Here is a 19,784-nt window from a genome sequence, read left to right as displayed (position 1 = left end):
CCAAAGTCCCTATATATATGTGATTTGCACCTTAGAGTGATGACTGCCATGTTTCGTGAAAATCGATCTAGATTTAGATATAGCTCCCATATATATTTTCGTCCGATTTAGTGTAAATGGTGCTATTTCGTAAAAATCGGTGGAGATATAGCTCCCAATATAGTTTCGCCGATTTCATGTAAATGGTGCACCAAAATCCCTATATATCCTTCGATTTGCACGCAATTTGGCATAACGTACTGAATTGAGCCTAGAGTGAAATTGGGAAAAATCGGTTCAGATTAGATATAGCTGATGGTGTAGCAAACTCCTCATGTTTGTCAAATTGTTATGAAATCTTTCATCCCTTTTAAATCCATTAACCAATGATGACCTATTGATATTTGTTTGAAGTCGATTTACATACATTTGTCCCATTGTAGCAAACGAATGACATGTTTATATATAGATCTAAGTAGATTCACATTTATATATATATCACATATTTTATTTCATCCAATTTCATGTTAATAGTGCTGTTTAATATACCCATAGAGGTGAAGGGTATCATATAGTCGGCCCGTCCGTCTTTAGTTCTTTCCTTACTAGTTCTAAATGAATGTTGCAAACCAAAATGCACATGAAATACACATTTCAGCAAAATTTAATGAGAATTTTTTTCAAAAATTCTCAAAACCCTAAAATGTGGACCAATATTGATAATCCGTATTAGGGTGGAACATGAGTATAATAAACTTCGAACCTGACCGTTTACTTTTGTATCTCGGTACTTTCCAAAGGTTGTATCATTAGAACAGATGTACAGACGGCTAGATTGTCATAGAAGTCCACACAATTTCAAGTTCTATGAATATAACCATTAGTATACCGATTATCATACCTTGACTAACTGATTCGATCAAGGCGCGTGTGTCCGTCTATCCACTATAATTTGTTAAAAACGATACAGATCACAGTTATGGATCAATTTCACGAAATTTGGTATGTAGGGCCGGTTCTGGTCTCCCTGGACCGCTATCTATCTACTGTATATGAAGGTACTCCTCATCTATATATAAAAGAGTTCAGTTATAAATGACTGACTGATCATCAACGCCCAGAAGAAACGGTACTAAAAAAAAAGTACTAAAAAATATTAAAAACTGAATTGTGCGGGAACGTTTAAATGTAGAACTTTGAAATTTGGTACACAGCTTTGTCTAGGATAAGAGAAGTGGTATGTGTTTTGGAATTTTAGTACTAAGAGGTACTAAAAAGTACTAAATAGATATACATATCTGAAACTTGGTATGAAGCTTTAGCTATTACAAATTGAATATAGCACAAAAATATTTCATAAATATTAGTACTAAAATGTACTAAAAAGTCCCAAAACAGCATTACTCCAGAACGGTTGTAAGTAGAATTTTAAAATTTGTTATGCTGCTTTGTCAATGATAAGCGAATTTGGAAATTAGTACTAAAGGTACTAATATAAGCATAAACTGTTAAAAATAAAATTATGAGCAAAAATATTTTTTGAAAATTATTACTAAAATGTACTAAATATTATATTACAATAGAAACGGTAGAGTAGAAATATGAAACTTTTACTATTACAAATATAATGACAATTACAATGGAACCGCTAGAAATAGAGATTGGAAACATTGTAGAATTCACTATTATAAAGACTATGTTATGCATTAATACTTTTTGGAAATAGAATGATATACATAAATATTCTTGGAAATTCGTACTAAACATTGTACCACAGTGAATGGTTTGAAATATAAATATACTAAATATTTGTACTAAGAGTGGGAAACTTTTGTAAGCAATAAAAAAGTGTATTGTTAATTTTTTTAATGGGATTTAAAAGGCATGAAAAATACTAACTATTGTACATGGGTATTGCGCGATTAGAAGTTTTAGAGTTTGGAATTCGGAACGGATATATATTATATGGAGGCAATCATAAAATGGACCAATATTAAAAATTCTTGACAGGAATATATGTTGTACAAAATGATATTTAACCAGTAAGGAAAGTTCAAAAGTCGGACGGGCCGACTATATGTTACCTTCACCACTTTGGGTATATACAAGAGAAGCTCATATATACAATATCCTGTAGATAGATCTGAACTGATTTCCACAACAAAATATCGTGCAAATAGAGCAGGATATATGGTGCACCATTTACATAAAATGGGACTGAAGTATATATGTGAGCTATATTTAAATCTGAACCGATTTAACAGAAAGCATTCTAGACTAAATTTGATATACAAACATTATGTAAAACGCCATTTACATAAAATCAGACCCAAATATATATTGGCGCTACTTCTAAACCTGAACCGCTTCCAACAAAACATCGCCTACATCAAATATGTTGGCAGTATGGTGCTCTATTTACAATAAATCGGACGGAAATATATATTGGAACTAAATCTAAATCAGTACCGATTTCAACAAAACTTTACGGACAACCTGCAGTAATTTAAATACAGATGTCAACCTTAAGCAACTTCAATACGCTATGCAAAATTTTGTCTCAATCGAACAAACATTCACCGTATGGTGCATAATTTACATAAAATCGGAGGAAACTATATATGGGAGCTATATCTACATCTAAACCGATTCCAACAAAACTTCGCATACATAAATTTGGAACTAATTCAGTACGCTGTTCAACATTTGTGTGCCAATCGGTCTAAATTTGGCTCTTTGGTGCTACAATTACATAAAGTCGGGCGAAATACATAATACCCTGCATTACAGTGTGGTAAATTTACATATGGCCTATTTAGATGGTAGAGGCCGAATTTAAGACCAATTTGACTTTTTGCACCCTACACAACTATGTTTCAGGATATTAAAGCTTATACCGATCATCATATCAACCCTAGCTGAGTCGATATAGATATGTGTGCCATAGTAACGAAATCGTCACGAAACGCACGTAGGTTAAGTTCGGGGCCTAATGTTTCTGGTGTTTCCACCAGGACAATAATGGATTTATTTTTCCCCAAACCTAATATATCCAAGAGGATTGGCTGACCTTTAAATCGAGACCAATTGTAGTGATGTCTCTACTCGGATGTGGAAGTTATACTTAAATATTACGTATTTAGTATTACCGATGTTATTTAGTATTACCATTCCCACACTAGAGGGCGGAAATATAGCGCTAATCGGTATGGAATTTTATATCATATTGGGGGCAAAGTCTTGATCAAAAGAACCAAGCCATATGTGTGTAAAATAAGAAAAATTTGAATCCTATAAAATAAATGTTCGATGTAAGAGAAATGAGTTGTTGACTATAATCGGTCAAGAGAATGCAAATATCGAAAAAATGTATTCCAGTCTCGGAAAATAGATCCGCAGAAATTAGATTTCTGTGTTAGTTGTGTAGTGTATAATATGGTTGACCCTGTCATATAGAATACTATATATAAAATCATATTCGTAAATATTGTCCATAAAATTTACTTTTTGACATATTGCCTTTTATTTATATATACAGTGTATCACATTTCAGAATCGTTTATGATTAATTTATTGTTTGCATCCACGAGCTTAAGTATCTACCAACCATGGCTATGTCCATGTTCGTGTTCAACATGATGAGCTTCCTCGTGATGGGCATGACCAACATTTTTGACTACAGCATTGAAGCCATTATGTTTATCGGCGTGGTATTCCACAATACGGGTAGTACCATCAGCTTCCTTCAAGGTATAGCCGCCTGAAAAAAACAAAATTTCATTAAGAACCTGTCTAACACAAATTTTAAAACAATTATTCTTACCCTTAACTTTGTCACCATCTCTCTCTTCCCATTGATCCTTAACATCACCAGTCTTGGGATCCTTGACACCATATTTAAATTCATATTTAGGATGAGCGTATTCATCATAATGTTCATCATGTTGCCATTCGTGACCATGACCAGCATCATGGCTGGAATCACTGGATACGATATGACTTTCTTGATGTCCCTCCCAGCCATGATGGCTCTCGTAACCATGGCTAGCGGACAAACCATGACTGTCACTATCGTGACCATGAGACCAACTATGATGTATGGAGGGTTCATGTTTAGTTACTACCGAATAACTGGTTAGACCATGCCCATGTAAATGTCCGGCAGCAGCCAATCCGGACAAAGCCAAAAATGAACCGATAGTAAGGAACTTCATTATTATTGTCTATTTAGCTAAAGAAGTTATGTTTTTCGTTTGATGAAAAGCACAGAACTGATATCGAATTCCAGTTGGATGTATGGTTTTTATACCACACACTCTTAGCCAAATAAATTCAATAAATGTTTTCATTAATTAACTTTTAATGCAATGTTTCTTTCTTTGCATTTTAGAAGTGTAAAATTCCTTTCATATTTTCAGGTTATTGTGTACTAAACTTTAAGTACTAAAATGTTTGTTGGTGTATTTTGCCGTAGTAATTGTTGTTGTTGCTGATATGACTACGTCATAGCATTTTTGCAAGAATCATTCATTCGTATATTTTTGCCGGTAGTTGGCTGTGTTGGTTGGCCGGTTGGCTGCCTGCAATTCACTTCATTTCAGTTCAATTCCATTCAAATCTATTTTTGGGCGTTAAGGCAACTGACTAATAACAATAATGCTATTGTGGCTTGGTTTCTCTGCTTATTTTCGTAGTAAAATTGTTTCGGCAAACATGTATTTAATTAAATATTTCAAACAATTAACATCAAAGAGTTCCAAATTCTGAGAAATAACCACAAAATCAGGCGTTGACAACACCTGTTTACACCAATACACGCTGTTGTTGTTGTTGTACATATTTATGACCTATTTCTTTGTTTTAATTTTCAATTTAGCTAATTTACACTGCTCCACCTAATTATAACCAGCATACGTTTGTATGTATGTACAAAGATATGTATGAATAATAACATGGTACAATTACAGTGTATATTGGGTAAAAGTAAATACAACAAAAACATATATTTCGTTCAATATTATATTCATAATATTAAATTATTTAATGGAGTTAAGGTTAAATAGGAAATTTTCGTTAAGAATTAAGTTTTATAAAGGGAATAACCATTTCAGACGTATTTAGGAATATATTGGGAAATATCAGATTAAAAATCTACGTTCATTTTGCAGTGTCCTTCTATCTGCCTGATGAAATAATTTGATGATAAATGATATTATGGAACTCCATATGAATTTTGAAGAATTCGAGAATTCCAATTTTATCGAATTAAAATTGAAATTATTGCATTTGGACAATATATTGTCGATAGAAAATATATTGTCAGATATAGTTATTTGCACCCTCTTGAATCCTGAGTAATGGTCAGGATTCAGTATTCAGTAGACAAGGGCTGTACTTGTCCAGATTCTCTATACCGTGGGTTATGTTGTGATGTTGGGCTTTCAATTGTGTCCTATAGATGGACTCAAAAAAAAAAACACACACACACAATGAATAGTTTTCGGTCCTCTTCATCCCAAAATTATTATCTGATCATCACCAAAAGTTATAGGCGTTTTCCTTGACTATAACTGGAACCTCATGGAAATTTTCAAAGCGACCAGTACTACATTTCCACCCTCTACTTTGGTTTTGGGTTACTAAATAATGTCTGAATTCGTAAGCCCCTGTAAATATTTAAGTGTAGCTCCCACATCTGAGTACATACGACCATATAATTGGTATCAATTTAAAGGTCAACCACTCCTCTTGAACATACTATCAACTTTTTGGGTCTAGGTCCTTCAGGGGCAAATATATACGCCATAGAATACAAATTTTGTAATTTTTCACACAATATTCCATTTGACCCGCTAAATATTGACCGATCTTTATCAAAACAGGCATGCTTATTCTTTGGCCCGATCCCCTTCTCCATGCAAAAATTCACGATGTTTGAGCCATAATTGCGTCCCTGGAGCGACCAGAAAGTCAGACAAAAATAAAATTTTTGCTCCATTCCATCCCCTACATATTAAACGATCTTTTCCGAAAACAATAGGGGTCTTCATTGGCCAGAACCTATTCTACATCCAAAATTGCGTGAAAATTGGTCCATAACTGTGGCCTGTATCGTGTTTAGAAATTATAATGGACAGACGGACCAATATTACGCGGCGTTACAAACTTTTGCGGCTGCACAAAGTTATAATACCCTGACAACATAGTTGTGTAGGGTATAAAAAAATTACACTTGACTCCGCTTTACTGAAAGTCGCTTACCTGAAAAATATCGGATAAGTGAAATTGATTTCCTGCACCATTACATTTTACGTTAATCGGCCACAATTTACTTCGCATGAGTGAAACTTCGCATAACTGAAAATATCGGATAACTGAAATAGATTTTGGAGTCAAATATTGCAATGACCTTTCAAATCACCCCGTATTACTGAAAATCATGATAATGAAACATAATGATAATCTTCAAAGCCCACCATAAAATGCAATTAAAGATTTTTCCGACGTATGGAACGTGTGTGTCAAGTATATATAAATCTGACGTCGAAGAACGTTAAATTCGTGCGGCCAAACTTTTTAACACATTTGGAAAATTGGCAAAAAATCTGTTCCGCATTTCTATATTTTATATACAAGTAACAAAGATGTACCAAGATATGCTACAAAATGTATAATTAACAAAATTTTGAGAAGGTCGTCCACTTTTGCTAATCTCAGTTATTATTTAAAGCCTTCAAGATTATACTGAAATTTGAAATAGGAACAGTGTAAAAATGTGAATCTACAATGAACAAATATTGCAAAGAAAAATGTTACTTATTCACAATCCCATATTACAGGCAAGTCAGCTAATAAAAAGGCTTAAAACGGCTAGTATGAAACGTTTTCAAAGACATGGACCGATATTTTCGTTTTCAAAATCAATCAATCTATCATAAATATTATATTATAGAGTAATATGTAAGACAGTTCATAATAAAAATCCCTTTAGCTGTGAACATGTTTCGATTTCGATCGTCTATTTTCATAAAATTCGAAACCTACGTATTCGATATAAAATATGAATTATTGAAATTCCTTAAACTGAAAAATTGTTCGCTTATGAGAAGTTCGGATAACTGAAATTATTTTCAGATAACCGAACTCCGCTTATGTGAAAACATCGGATAACTGAAACAAACATCCAGAATTTTTTCCGTTTCAGTAAAGCGGAGTCGACTGTAACATCATTCGAGACTCAATACGAAACGCTATGCAAATCGGACAAACATAGAGATTTTAGTGCACTCTTGTAAAATCAAACGAAAATATATTGGCAAGCTATATCTAAATCGATTTTCGCCAACAAGGTTCGTCCATGGACTAAATATAAGAGGCTCTATGTACCAAATTTCATTCATTTCGGATGGTAAATGCGACCGAAAGAGATTCTGCGCATATCCTCAAAAGTAACTGTTTAGAGGAGGGGCTTGATATAGTTGATGAATGCTGGGTGGATCAATTTATTAAATCAAGGGACCGCATAGTGTTAGAAATCATCCATTTAGCTGTGCGAAAGTAAAACCATCAATATATAAAATTCCGATATTTCATTTGATTACGGCACTTTTTTGATTCAGATATCGATTTTATATTTTTATTGCCAATAGTTATTCGGTTACTGAATTCGAATTTTATTGCAGTAACAGATGAAAATTTTTGACAAATTACTTACAACGTATTTTGTAGGAATTAATTTTTTAATAGTTTATATAATGAAACGAATTATATTGCGTATTGATGACAGAGGAGACTACCTTTATTTCAAATACAAATTCGTAATAAAGATATGTAGTTAATTTGAAATAGTCACAAATTGATATTATTGCTAGGGTATTCGGTACTGCATGCTATTGTTGCTGGAGTGTACGTAAGGAGACCCCCATCCTCGATTTCAAATGTTTATGATTTTCAACGGGCTGGATACATTAGATATTTGTAAATTTGTATATAAGAACTTTTGAAGACTATTTTAGTAAATACAAGAAGAGCAAATAAATAGATCCCCATTAAAAATTCAACTTTTTTCTGGCAATAATAAAAAATCACAATGACAAACACTGTGCAACAAGAATGTCCTTACAAATTCGTAATTTTTCAAGATTTTTAGTTATAGCGTGATAAATGTTGCTGGTAACTCTAAAGTTTGTAAAAAAACGTTTCATGTTTTTATACCCTTCACCACACTGTGGTACAGGGTATTATGTCTTTGTGCATATGTTTGTAACAGGCACAAATAATTGAGATAGACCCATGGTTCCTTTTGAGAATATGCATAGAATCACTTTCTAAGTCGATTTATGCATGTCCGTCCGTCCGTCCGTCTGTCTGTCTGTCCATGTTAAATTGTAAACAAAGTACAGGTCGCATTTATGTTCCGAATTGGATGAATAAGTGGCATAGGTCACTTATTCGGCCCAAGGACGAACCCTATTGAAATTGGGAAAAATCGGTTCAGATTTAGATATAGCTCCCATATATATTTAACCGATTTAATGTAAACGGTCCCTATATAACTTTCGATTTGCACGAAATTTGGTACAGGCTAATCATTTAGGCCTATAATGATGTCTGCCAATTTTCGTGAAAATCGGTCCAGATTTAGATATAGCTCCCATATATAGTTTCGTCCGATTTCATATAAATGGTGCCCCAAAGTCCCTATATATCTTACGATTTGCACGAAATTTGGCATAACGTAGTGAATTAAGCCTAGAGTGATGTCTGCCAAGTTTCGTGAAAATCGGTCCAGATTTGGATATAGCTCCCATATATAGTTTCGTCCGATTTCATATAAATGGTGCCCCATAGTCCCTATATATCTTACGATTTGCACGAAATTTGGCATAACGTACTGAATTAAGCCTAGAGTGATGTCTGCCAATTTTCGTGAAAATCGGTCCAGATTTAGATATAGCTCCCATATATAGTTTCGTCCGATTTCATGTAAATGGTACCCTAATGTTCTTATATATCTTTCGATTTGCACGAAATTTGGTATAACGTACTGAATTGAGCCAAGAATGATGTCTGCCAAGTTTCAAGAAAATTGGTCCAGATTTAGATATAGCTCCCATATATAGCTTCGTCCGATTACATGTAAATGGTGCACCAAAGTCCCTATATATCCTTCGATTTGCACGAAATTTGGCATAACGTACTAAATTGAGCCCAGAATGATGTCTGCCAAGTTTCGAGAAAATCGGTCCAGATTTAGATATAGCTCCCATATATAGATTCGTCCGATTTCATGTAAATGGTGCCCTAATGTTCTTATATATCTTTCGATTTGCACGAAATTTGGTATAACGTACTAAATTGAGCCCAGAATGATGTCTGCCAAGTTTCGAGAAAATCGGTCCAGATTTAGATATAGCTCCCATATATAGTTTCGTCCGATTTCATATAAATGGTGCCCCAAAGTCCCTATATATCTTTCGATTTGCACGAAATTTGGCATAACGTACTGAAATGAGCCTAGAATGATGTCTGCCAAGTTTCGAGAAAATCAGTCCAGATTTAGATATAGCTCCCATATATAGTTTCGTCCGATTTCATATAAATGGTGCCCCAAAGTCCCTATATATCTTTTGATTTGCACGAAATTTGGCATAACGTACTGAATTAAGACTAGAGTGATGTCTGCCAAGTTTCGAGAAAATCGGTCCAGATTTAGATATAGCTCCCATATATAGTTTCGTCCGATTACATGTAAATAGTGCACCAAAGTCCCTATATATCCTTCGATTTGCACGAAATGTGGCATAACGTACTTAATTGAGCCCAGAATGATGTCTGCCAAGTTTCATGAAAATCGGTCCTGATTTAGATATATCTTCCATATATAGTTTCGTCCGATTTCATGTAAATGGTGCCCCAAAGTCCCTATATATCTTTTGATTTGCACGAAATTTGGTACAGCCTAATCATTTAGGCCTAGAATGATGTCTGCCAAGTTTCGTGAAAATAGGTCAAGATTTACATATAGCTCCCATATATAGTTTCGTCCGATTTCATGTAAATGGTGCACCAAAGTCCCTATATATCCTTCGATTTGCACGAAATTTGGCATAACGTACTGAATTGAGTCTAGAATGATGTCTGCCAAGTTTCGAGAAAATCAGTCCAGATTTCTATATAGCTCCCACATATAGTTTCGTCCGATTTCATGTAAATGTTGCACCAAAGTCCCTATATATCTTTCGTTTTGCACAAAATTTGGCATAACGTACTGAAATCGGTCCAGATTTAGATATAGCTCCCTTTAATTATAGATTGATTTTAAGTAATTGACGCACCAAGAACCAATAGGAACAAAACGTTCTGAAATTAGTATAACCTATCCTGTGACAAGTTTGTTTGATTTGGATAGAGCTTCCATATATATTTTCGCCCGATTTCAAGTAAACTGGGCATCAAACTCCTCATGTTAGTCAGTTTGACATCAAATTTTGCACAACGTACAAAATTGAGCATAGAATTATGTAGTTGCGTTTTCTAGAAGTACAGACATAGCCCAACGGATGACCCATTTATATTTGTTTGAAGTAGATTTACATACTTTATGGATAGATCTACGTAGATTCACATTTAGATAAATATCACATATTTTATTTCATCCAATTTCATGCTAATAGTCCTGTTTAATATACCCATAGTGGTGAAGGGTATCATATAGTCGGCCCCGTCCGACTTTACCACTTTCCTTACTGGTTTGTTATATCGAAAGATGAATATTTTATGAAACTCTATATTGAGTCCTTGTTCGACTTTCTCATCCTTATTTTTTTGGACCATTTACTAAATACACAGAAAGAGACTTTTTAATTTCCAAATATTCTACAAAAATGCCATTTGATTTTAAATAGGGCCCTCAAAAATCGATATTCGTATGTGCTCATTGTAGTTTTTTGTACTTTGAACCAGTATTACTGCTGGGAATTAAAAAAAAGTTGCACAATCTTGAAAAAAATGTCGCACAGAAAAGTAAATTTATTAATAAAACTGTTCCGAGAAAATGTCTGATACCCTTGGAACTAAAAATCGAGTTAAACAAATCCCAAGAAGTTTGAATTTACACATATAACGGAATATACAATTTAACAATTTAAATGGTGCACCAAAGTCTGTATACATCTTTCGATTTGCACGAATTTTGGCACAACGTACTGAATTGAGCCTAGAATGATGTCTGTCAAGTTTCGTGAAAATCGGTCCAGATTTAGATATAGCCCCCATATATATTTCAGTTTTCACGAAATTTGGCATAACGTACTGAATTGAGCCTAGAATAATGTCTGCCAGATTTAGATTTAGATATAGCTCCCATATATATTTTGGTCCGATTTAATGTAAATGGTGCACCGAAGTCCCTATATATCTTTCGATGTGCATGGAATTTGGCATAGGGTACTGAATTAGATCCAGAAATATTGTGTGCTAAGTTTAGTGAAAATCGGTTCAGATTTTCCCTTATATATCTTTCGATTTGCACGAAATTTTGCATAGTGTACTGAATTGAGTCTAGAATGACGTGTGCCTAGTTTCGTGAAAATCGGTTCAGATATAGATATAGTTTCAATATATATTTTCGACCGATCTAGAGATCCAAAGATTGTCCGATCGGCACACAATTTTGTACAATGTACTGAAGTTACTATAGACTTTCGTGTGTCAGGTTTTCTTGGAATTGGTTCAGATTTACATATAGCTCCTATATATACTTTCGCCCGATTTTATGTAAATTGTACACTAAAGACCCATAGTTAGGCCGATTGACACATCGTACTGGAATTAATATAAATTAATCTCTACAAGTTCCCTTGAAATCGGTTCAAATAATCAATGGGTGCCTGATTGATATTACATTTAAACAGGGTAGCATACCAAATAGCGTGTGTAAATTTTGCTTTAAATCTCTTTACAAAGTATGGAATAAGTTGCACAATGGCATGTGTTGGAATTGATGTTAGTCGGTTTACTTATACATAAAGATCGCATATTTAAGTTCGTTCAATTTTTTGTCAATGTTCCTTTGAAAAGGCGACGTGTTTTAGGATACATATGTAGAATATCCCCAAAGTGGTGAAGGATATCATAAAGTCGGCCCAATCCGACTTTACTACTTTCCTTACTGGTTTTTTATTGTTCTATTTATTTAAAAATAATTGCAAATGAGTTAATTACAATACTATGTATGTCATTCAGCGGTACTTTATTTTACTACAAAAATTATGTGTTTATGTACATTTGTGATTGCAAGTTGAATTAAACGAAAAATACATTTATCCGCCTAATCTATTCGATTATTTTAATACAATTTGCCGCCCATAAATACAGTTTAATGGTGATAAGAATTATAGTGGCCATATGAATCATAATGACCATTGTCATATTCATTATGATGTTGACTATAATGGTCGTCATGTTCATATTCAATACGAGGTTCATGGTGATGATCATCATCCTTGTAGTGAGTTTGGGGATGTTCAGCATGGCCAATTGTTTTGACTTCAGCATGGAAACCGGTGTGATCATCGGCATGATAGTTAACAACACGAATAGTGCCATCAGCTTCCTTCAAGAGATAGCCACCTGCAAAGTTGCGAGGAATTATATTTATTTTAAGAAAATACTATAAATTTATCGCTCTTACCATGAACTTTATCGCCATCACGTTCTTCCCATTGTTCTTTAATATCTTCGGTTTTCAAATCTTTGACACCATATTTATATTCATATTTGGGATGAGAATAATAGTCCTTATGACCGTCGTGGTGATCGTCATGGTGATTGTCATGGTGATCCTCATGATGTTCCTCACTATGATGACCCTGATGTTGTTCATAGTGATCCTGATGACCTTGAGCCATGGTCATGGCAACACAAAGTGTCACAATAAGGGCAATAATTACAAATTTCATTTTGTTTTTTTTTTATTTAATTTTTTGAAAATCTATTCTTGCCAATTTGATAAAAGCCAAATAACTAATACCAATTTTTTGAACAAACTCAGTATTTATACTAAATGCAATATAAAAGTGTTGTACTGATTTGCATAACCTATGTTAGTACCGCAATTTTATTGCAGTGATTTATGCAGCTTAGAATCATGATAAAGTGTGGTAATAAAAATGATTCGAATTGTGTATATTTTTTATTGGTTTGGCATTTTTTAGGAAATAAAGACTTAGATTAGTAATTATTTATTTATATGGCGATTGAATTCAATATGATCTCGTGCGGAAAAATGAAAGAATTTGAAATTTAGTAATTTTTACGTTAGACTACAATATTTCATTTGTTCCGGTATTAATCGAATTGATATTATAGATGGTATCGATAGATTGAAATTAGTTTGAAAACTATTGCTAAGACCTTAAAGATTCGAATGAAGTTAATGGCGTCTATGCCAATACATATACCTATATGGAGGTATATCAAATAATTGAATTGCGCAGACATTTCTACTATTCTCTGAGACCTCGAAAAATTAAAATTAGGATTAATGACAAAAAAAACAAAAATTGAAAATTTTCTGGGAAGAGGTTTATTCAACAGGAATTGGGAATTTCGAATTACAGTCACTTCAGTTGGCAATTTCTCCTTAAACCTTCAATATGTAAACAAAAGAAAAAAAGCGTTACTTGAAATTAAAATTCCAAGCCCTCGTGGAGCTATACTATAGCGATTGAGCTTAGGAAGTGTGGATAACAGAAGAGGTCTCGTGTTCATCTTTTTCGTGCATTGCAAAATTTCTTTAATCATAAAAAATTGGTATCTATGGAGGATTGTGAAAATCGACTACCAGAGTTTTTTTGCAAATAGAGAGCAGGACTTCTATGAGGGAGGCATTATGAAGTTACCTTTAAAATGGCAACAAATCATACAACAAAACGGTGCATATTAGGCCCAAGTCGGACATTCCGAATATATATGGCCAATCTTGCCAATTTTTTAATATTCCATTTTCAAAAAATTGGATTTTTTGTTTTCGTGGTACATCAATGATTTTTAGTACACATAGAGAGAAAAATGTTCTGACTCCGAAACCGTTCACGATCAAATTTTTGATTGTTGCGCACGAAAGTTATTGAGGTTTTAATTTTGGGCATAAGAAACAATGCTTAAAAATTACGCTGTTTACTATATTGACCAAAAACCATATTATAATAATCGCCAATTTTCGCGAAATATAAGAAAAATAATAAAAATATAGCAGATTACGTCATTATTATCATTATATTAATGGCATACATACACCTAAAAATGTATTTAAAAATATCTGCATAATCTAAACACCACGATAAATCAGATGATAACAAAATAACACAACTGGGTACATCTCTCTTTCGGCTTAAGATTTTAAAGTTCTGTCTTCGCAGCAGTTCAAAATCCGAATCAGGTCATTTATTGAAACGAAAATGATCCACAGAATTCTATTAAATCCGACATATTTTCAAAAACATTTTTTTCTTGCCAAATTTCGTGTTTTGGAAGACCAATTCCCGCCGTTCTAGTAGATGGACTTTCACGAAGAAGATTTTATTTCATCCAAAATTTAAAAAAAACTTACTGATCGTGGGTACCCATATCATTCAATTGACAGATCTAAAAATTTGGCCTGAAAAATAGGTTTTTTTTAGAAATTTGATCGCACAAAATATTCACGTTTGGATATTAAAAGTAGAAGTAAAGTTCAAAATCGAGGTACAAAATGTCAGCATCATTTAAAGGTAGATGCAGTTAAAAATTTGAAAAATTATACTTAAGAGATGTGGTCCTCATTTTGTAGGCTTCTAGTTATACCCTTCACCACACTGTGGTACAGGGTATTATGTCTTTGTGCATATGTTTGTAACAGGCAGAAGGAAACGAGATAGATCCTTTTGAGAATATGCATAGAATCACTTTCTAAGTCGATTTATGCATGTACTTCCGTATGTCTGTCCATGTTAAATTGCAAACAAAGTATGTCACATATTTGACACCAACCCTATTGAAATTGGGAAAACTCGGTTCAGATTTAGATATAGCTTCCATATATTTGCGTCGGATTTAAGGTAAAAGTGTGTACCAAAATCCCTATATATCTTTCGGTTTGCCCGAAATTTCGATTTCTTCCGATTTTTGTTAAATGGTACATTAAACTGTTAATGCTTGTCCGATTGACACGAACTTTTCCACAACGTATCAAATTGAGACTTGACTGTACTACTCGAACAATCGATAAATGCCAATATCAATCGATGTTTCCTCACATACTGCAAAAATATTCTGGCCTTCTTCAATAAAGGCTATCGAAATTGAATCGTTCTTTTAGGTTAATTCCAATTTTTTTAGTTTTTATTTATATATTTATATTTTGAGAATTATTTATTGTTTTCTACTAATTCTAGCAATTTCTGGTGTATTCGGACCTTTATTTTCTATAATAAGGGTTATTTTCTGAATGTAAGGTGTACTGTACAAATTTTTGGCAATTTTGATAGATTTTACAAATTTTTTCAAAAATTTTTATCAGTAAATAATTTTATTGGTGCTTAGTTTACATAATTTATCTAAATTAAAGAGCTTTTTTAAAAAATATTTTCAAAAAAATGCAGTAAAGTAAAAAATCACGAAATGTTTTAATTATATGGCCACTTCAAAGTCGATGTATTTTCATAAAAACCGTTATTTATGGAAAAATTGCATGCAATAATTTTCCATTTTCACACTAAATCTCTTAAGTGCAGTATATCGAAGTGTTCTGGATTAAAAAATTTTCAAAAATACTTCAAACGAATCGAGGGCTGATCAAAAAATTTTTACCACAGTAAATGTTTTAATTCTGTGACCACCACTGTATATAAACATAGTCATTTCTTGTGTATAAGTATATACCATATTATGAACCTAATCATGAACCCAATACATTTATTCGATTTACAATAACTTATTTATAGCTTACTGAATTTAACAACCTAGCGGAAACCAATGAGCGGAGCAGTATAGTCGGACGGGGCCGACCATATGATACCCTACACAACTTCCATGAACATATAACATTCTGTGGTACCACATTCTGAGCTTGGGCAATATTTAGCGATGTTTGCACCCTCATGACCCACCAGAGGTCCACAAATATTACTAATATTCAGTACAATCCTTCTAATTACTTTTCCAGATTCCCTTCAAAGTGGGTTGTTTTGTGATGTTCGGCTTTCAATTGTGGCCTGTAGATAACTCGAAAAAAAAAACGTTTTCGGTCCACTTCATCCCAACATTATTATCTGATCATCACCGAAAATTATAGGCGTTGTCCTTGATCATACCTGGACATTAGTGAAAGCGATGAGCGCTATATTTCCATATTTCCGCCGTCTAGTGTGGTAATGGGTTACTAAATAATGTCTGATTACGTAAGCACCTGTAAACATTTAAGTGTAACTCCCACATCCGAGTACATACGACAATAAAATTAGTATCAGTTTAAAGGTCAACCACTCCTCTTGGATATACTATCAACTTCTCGTGTTTATGTCCTTCAGGGGTAAATCTATACGCTATATGATACAAATTTTGTAATTTTTCACACAAAAGTCAGGGACCGATCTTTATCAAAGCAGGCATGGTTATTCTTTGGCCCGATCCCCTTCTCCATGCAAAAATTTCCGGTTACAAACATTTGGGGCTGCACAAAGCTATAATACTCTGACAACATAGTTGTGTAGGGTATAACAATGGTTAAGTTCTTTAAAGAAAGTGGTCCAGGGTGATTCGGCCAAAAAAGTGGTCAGCTAAAAATCTACAGTGAGCGGAAATATTGGCACAAATGACAAGATCTGCAAAACGCAATTCCTGGGTACGGGTACATCTTTTAGAGATACTATTGTATGGGAGGTAAATTAAAATTATGTAAGTATATGCTTTTAGCAAAGACTTGTTTCTATACCAATGCCCAAAGTGCCAGTTTACAGCAAATTCTGATAAAATTTCGATATTTTCTTCAATATTATTTTCTCCCTCGATAGGTATGAAAATATTTGTATTTCACATATTAATTACTATTTAAACTAGTTGTTTTTTATAGCTTTATTACACATGCACATTTTATATATTTCACAAAGAGAATAAGTAAATTCAAAACGCCATCGATAAGTTTAGCCTCAGTTTAGTGGTGTTTTACTTTAACAAAACTGGTTGCATGACTATGATGATCACCGGAATAATGCTCATATTTATAATCTTCGTGATGATCATCGTGATAATAGCTATTGTGATGATCATCATGTTCTACATGATTGGCATATTTTATAATATGATCCTTTTCATCGTGGTGAGTGGTGGCAGAATGATGATGATCGCGTCCAACATGGTGGGTGGCATGATGGTCATCGCGATCGTGGGCATTGTGATGATCATCATGTTGCACATGATTGGCGTATTTCACGATATGTTCCTTTTCATCATGATGGGCGGGAACAGAATGATGATGATCTTGTTCAACATGGTGGGTGGCATGCTCAACGTGATGCTCATGATCATGTTTTTCGTGGTGCTTGTGGTGAGTTTTAGGATGTTCAGCGTGACCAATTGTTTTGACATCAGCATGGAAGCCACTATGATCATCGGCATGATAGTTGACGACACGAGTGGTGCCATCAGCTTCCTTCAACAGGTAACCGCCTATTATATAAACATATAAAAATTATTTTAAATTCTATGTACTTAATTTTTTTTTTATTGTATTTACCATTAACTTTATCGCCATCCCGATGTTCCCATTGTTCTTTAATATCCTCAGTTTTCAAGTCCTTTACACCATATTTGAATTCATATTTCGGATGAGAATAATGCTCATGATGTTCATCATGACCATGACCATGGTGATCATGTGCCATGCTCACAACAGTGAGAACAACAAAAATAGCAATGGTTAGGTATTTCATGTTAGATATTTCGAATGCAACTGTTGCTTAGTCGAATTAAGTCAAAGAACTGATGTATTGGTCAGTGTGCATTTCTAGTATTTATACTTATGAAATTAAATCCATTAATTTGGCAAGAAACTACAAAACCACTCCTAGTGAACATGGAATTATGTTATCCATTGATACATTCGTCATAACATTGAGTTTTATTGGGTTTCTGACTATTAAAAATGGTTTATTGCAGTAAGATTGGATCTATTTTGTTCATATTAAATCAAACAGATTTTCAATTCAGTATTAGCAAGTAAAAAAGTCGATATGTTCTGTGATCGAAGTTTTTATTATTACCTTAAATTGATCACGGCTTTTATAAGGGTGCTAATGACAAAGGTCTTTGAACATATCTAAAATCGCGTGTACCTTTCCATGGGGCCTATTTAGAAACATTGACTTACATTACCCACCTTTAAGCAGAATATTTTTTCCATGTGATTAGCAATATTTTCACCTTCCAAATGATATGCACGCAAGTTCAATTGGTTGATTAGTAGCGGTACAAAAATCGGGGTTATTTATCTAAAAAATCGGTCCAAAAATTTATTGTTTTTAGTATTGTGTTGGCGGGTTATTTGGAATATCATCTGTATTTTGCTTTTTCTAAATCGTAGTTTGTTGTTTTTATAAAAAAAAAAAAACAAATACTTATTAGTGGGGAATGCATGGCATTGTCCCCCAAGGGGTAAAGCAGGGAAGACTATAGTTTCGGATCTCGCCACTGATCCTCATCAATTCCTTTAGTATTTTGTTGGGATATTCTCCGCAGAAGCTATTTATAGCTTCTTTACAAAAAACCTTTAATATTCAAATGTCTCTTGTAACAATGTATAAAACATTTTAATATTAAAATGTGTTATACAATGAGAATCCAAAATACAAAATTATCGCCAAGTTTTTTGGAAAAACTTCTCCAAAATACCACGTATTGAGGATATATAATGGTACCCTGAAACTTTGGCCAGTATTTATAATGCCAAGTTACAGCCAATTCGGTTAGAAAACGTGACCAAAATCCTCAAAATAGCGAATATTGGAGTTCCGATATATCACATTTACAATAACAAACATCCTAGGAGTACTAGCAATGTCTGTGTAATTTTCAGATGTCTATCTTAAATATTGCGAACTCTATCATGATTTAAACAGACGAACAGACAGACAGATATTCCTAAATCGACATAGTACCTTATTCTGACCAAGAATATATACAATTAATATAAACTCCACCTTTTGGTGGAGGGTATAATGACGGGTACCTTTGTATGGGGCCTATGTATAAACATGGACTTATATTTAAAAATATTCAGTGAAGAATTTGTTTACCCACCTTTTAGCATACTACAAAATACCAATTTACAGCGAATTCGGTTGAAAACGCACTCAAGAACCACAAAATTTCGAATATAAAGGGGTAATCTTATATGGGGGCTACCCGAAAAACTTGACCTATATATAATTTTTAGTGGAGAGATTTGAAAACTAAGAAGAACCAAAATGTACCAGAAAATTGGACCAATATGTATAATTTTTTGTGGGGAAATTTGGTACCCAATAAAAACGCAGTGGGTGGACTTGATCTGCCCGCAGACAAAATACTCTATACTAAATTTTGGCGATCTATCTCAATTTGTTTAGGGGCTAGAGTCATTGCAACATACAGACGGACAATTTTACGCTGATCGATAATATATAGTTTCAATATACCCTCCACACTATGGAATAAAATCAGTATACAAATTGGATTTATTTATCTAAAAATTCGGTACAAAAATTTAGTGTTCATAGAAGTAAGTT

General features: G+C 33.6%; 3 protein-coding genes across 3 annotated transcripts; all 3 read right to left on the bottom strand.

The window, feature by feature from the left end:
* Window positions 1-3,578: 3,578 nt before the first annotated feature.
* LOC133333550 (histidine-rich glycoprotein-like) lies at window positions 3,579-4,193 on the bottom strand. The gene is made up of 2 exons (XM_061541863.1): window positions 3,803-4,193; window positions 3,579-3,739 (listed from the first exon to the last, which is right to left on the bottom strand). The coding sequence occupies exons 1-2, from the start codon at window positions 4,191-4,193 to the stop codon at window positions 3,579-3,581; spliced, it is 552 nt and encodes a 183-aa protein (XP_061397847.1).
* Window positions 4,194-12,358: 8,165 nt separating this feature from the next.
* LOC133333549 (histidine-rich glycoprotein-like) lies at window positions 12,359-12,941 on the bottom strand. Its single transcript, XM_061541862.1, has 2 exons — window positions 12,674-12,941; window positions 12,359-12,612 (listed from the first exon to the last, which is right to left on the bottom strand). Exons 1-2 carry the CDS (start codon window positions 12,939-12,941, stop codon window positions 12,359-12,361), a joined length of 522 nt encoding a protein of 173 aa, XP_061397846.1.
* A 4,232-nt stretch (window positions 12,942-17,173) lies between these two features.
* Window positions 17,174-17,931, bottom strand: LOC133333547 (histidine-rich glycoprotein-like). Its single transcript, XM_061541860.1, has 2 exons — window positions 17,756-17,931; window positions 17,174-17,688 (listed from the first exon to the last, which is right to left on the bottom strand). Exons 1-2 carry the CDS (start codon window positions 17,901-17,903, stop codon window positions 17,174-17,176), a joined length of 663 nt encoding a protein of 220 aa, XP_061397844.1. The 5' UTR covers window positions 17,904-17,931.
* Window positions 17,932-19,784: the final 1,853 nt, after the last annotated feature.

The sequence above is a fragment of the Musca vetustissima genome, unplaced genomic scaffold, assembly GCF_032173495.1.
Source record: "Musca vetustissima isolate MV318-11 ecotype Yass unplaced genomic scaffold, APGP_CSIRO_Mvet_v1 utg26375, whole genome shotgun sequence".
In the NCBI taxonomy this organism is placed as follows: Eukaryota; Metazoa; Arthropoda; class Insecta; order Diptera; family Muscidae; genus Musca; species Musca vetustissima.
The sequence above is the reverse complement of the archived record's forward strand: the minus strand, read 5'-3'. Positions and strand labels throughout refer to the sequence as shown.

What these genes read in the sequence shown, in the direction of transcription:
- LOC133333550 (XM_061541863.1), bottom strand. Translation starts at nt 4,193, where the DNA reads ATGAAGTTCCTTACTATCGGTTCATTTTTGGCTTTGTCCGGATTGGCT. An exon ending in AGATGGTGACAAAGTTAAGG is followed by an intron (nt 3,740 to 3,802) that starts GTAAGAATAATT and finishes TGTTTTTTTCAG; the next exon opens with GCGGCTATACCTTGAAGGAA.
- LOC133333549 (XM_061541862.1), bottom strand. Translation starts at nt 12,941, where the DNA reads ATGAAATTTGTAATTATTGCCCTTATTGTGACACTTTGTGTTGCCATG. An exon ending in TGATGGCGATAAAGTTCATG is followed by an intron (nt 12,613 to 12,673) that starts GTAAGAGCGATA and finishes GCAACTTTGCAG; the next exon opens with GTGGCTATCTCTTGAAGGAA.
- LOC133333547 (XM_061541860.1), bottom strand. Translation starts at nt 17,903, where the DNA reads ATGGCACATGATCACCATGGTCATGGTCATGATGAACATCATGAGCAT. An exon ending in GGATGGCGATAAAGTTAATG is followed by an intron (nt 17,689 to 17,755) that starts GTAAATACAATA and finishes TTTATATAATAG; the next exon opens with GCGGTTACCTGTTGAAGGAA.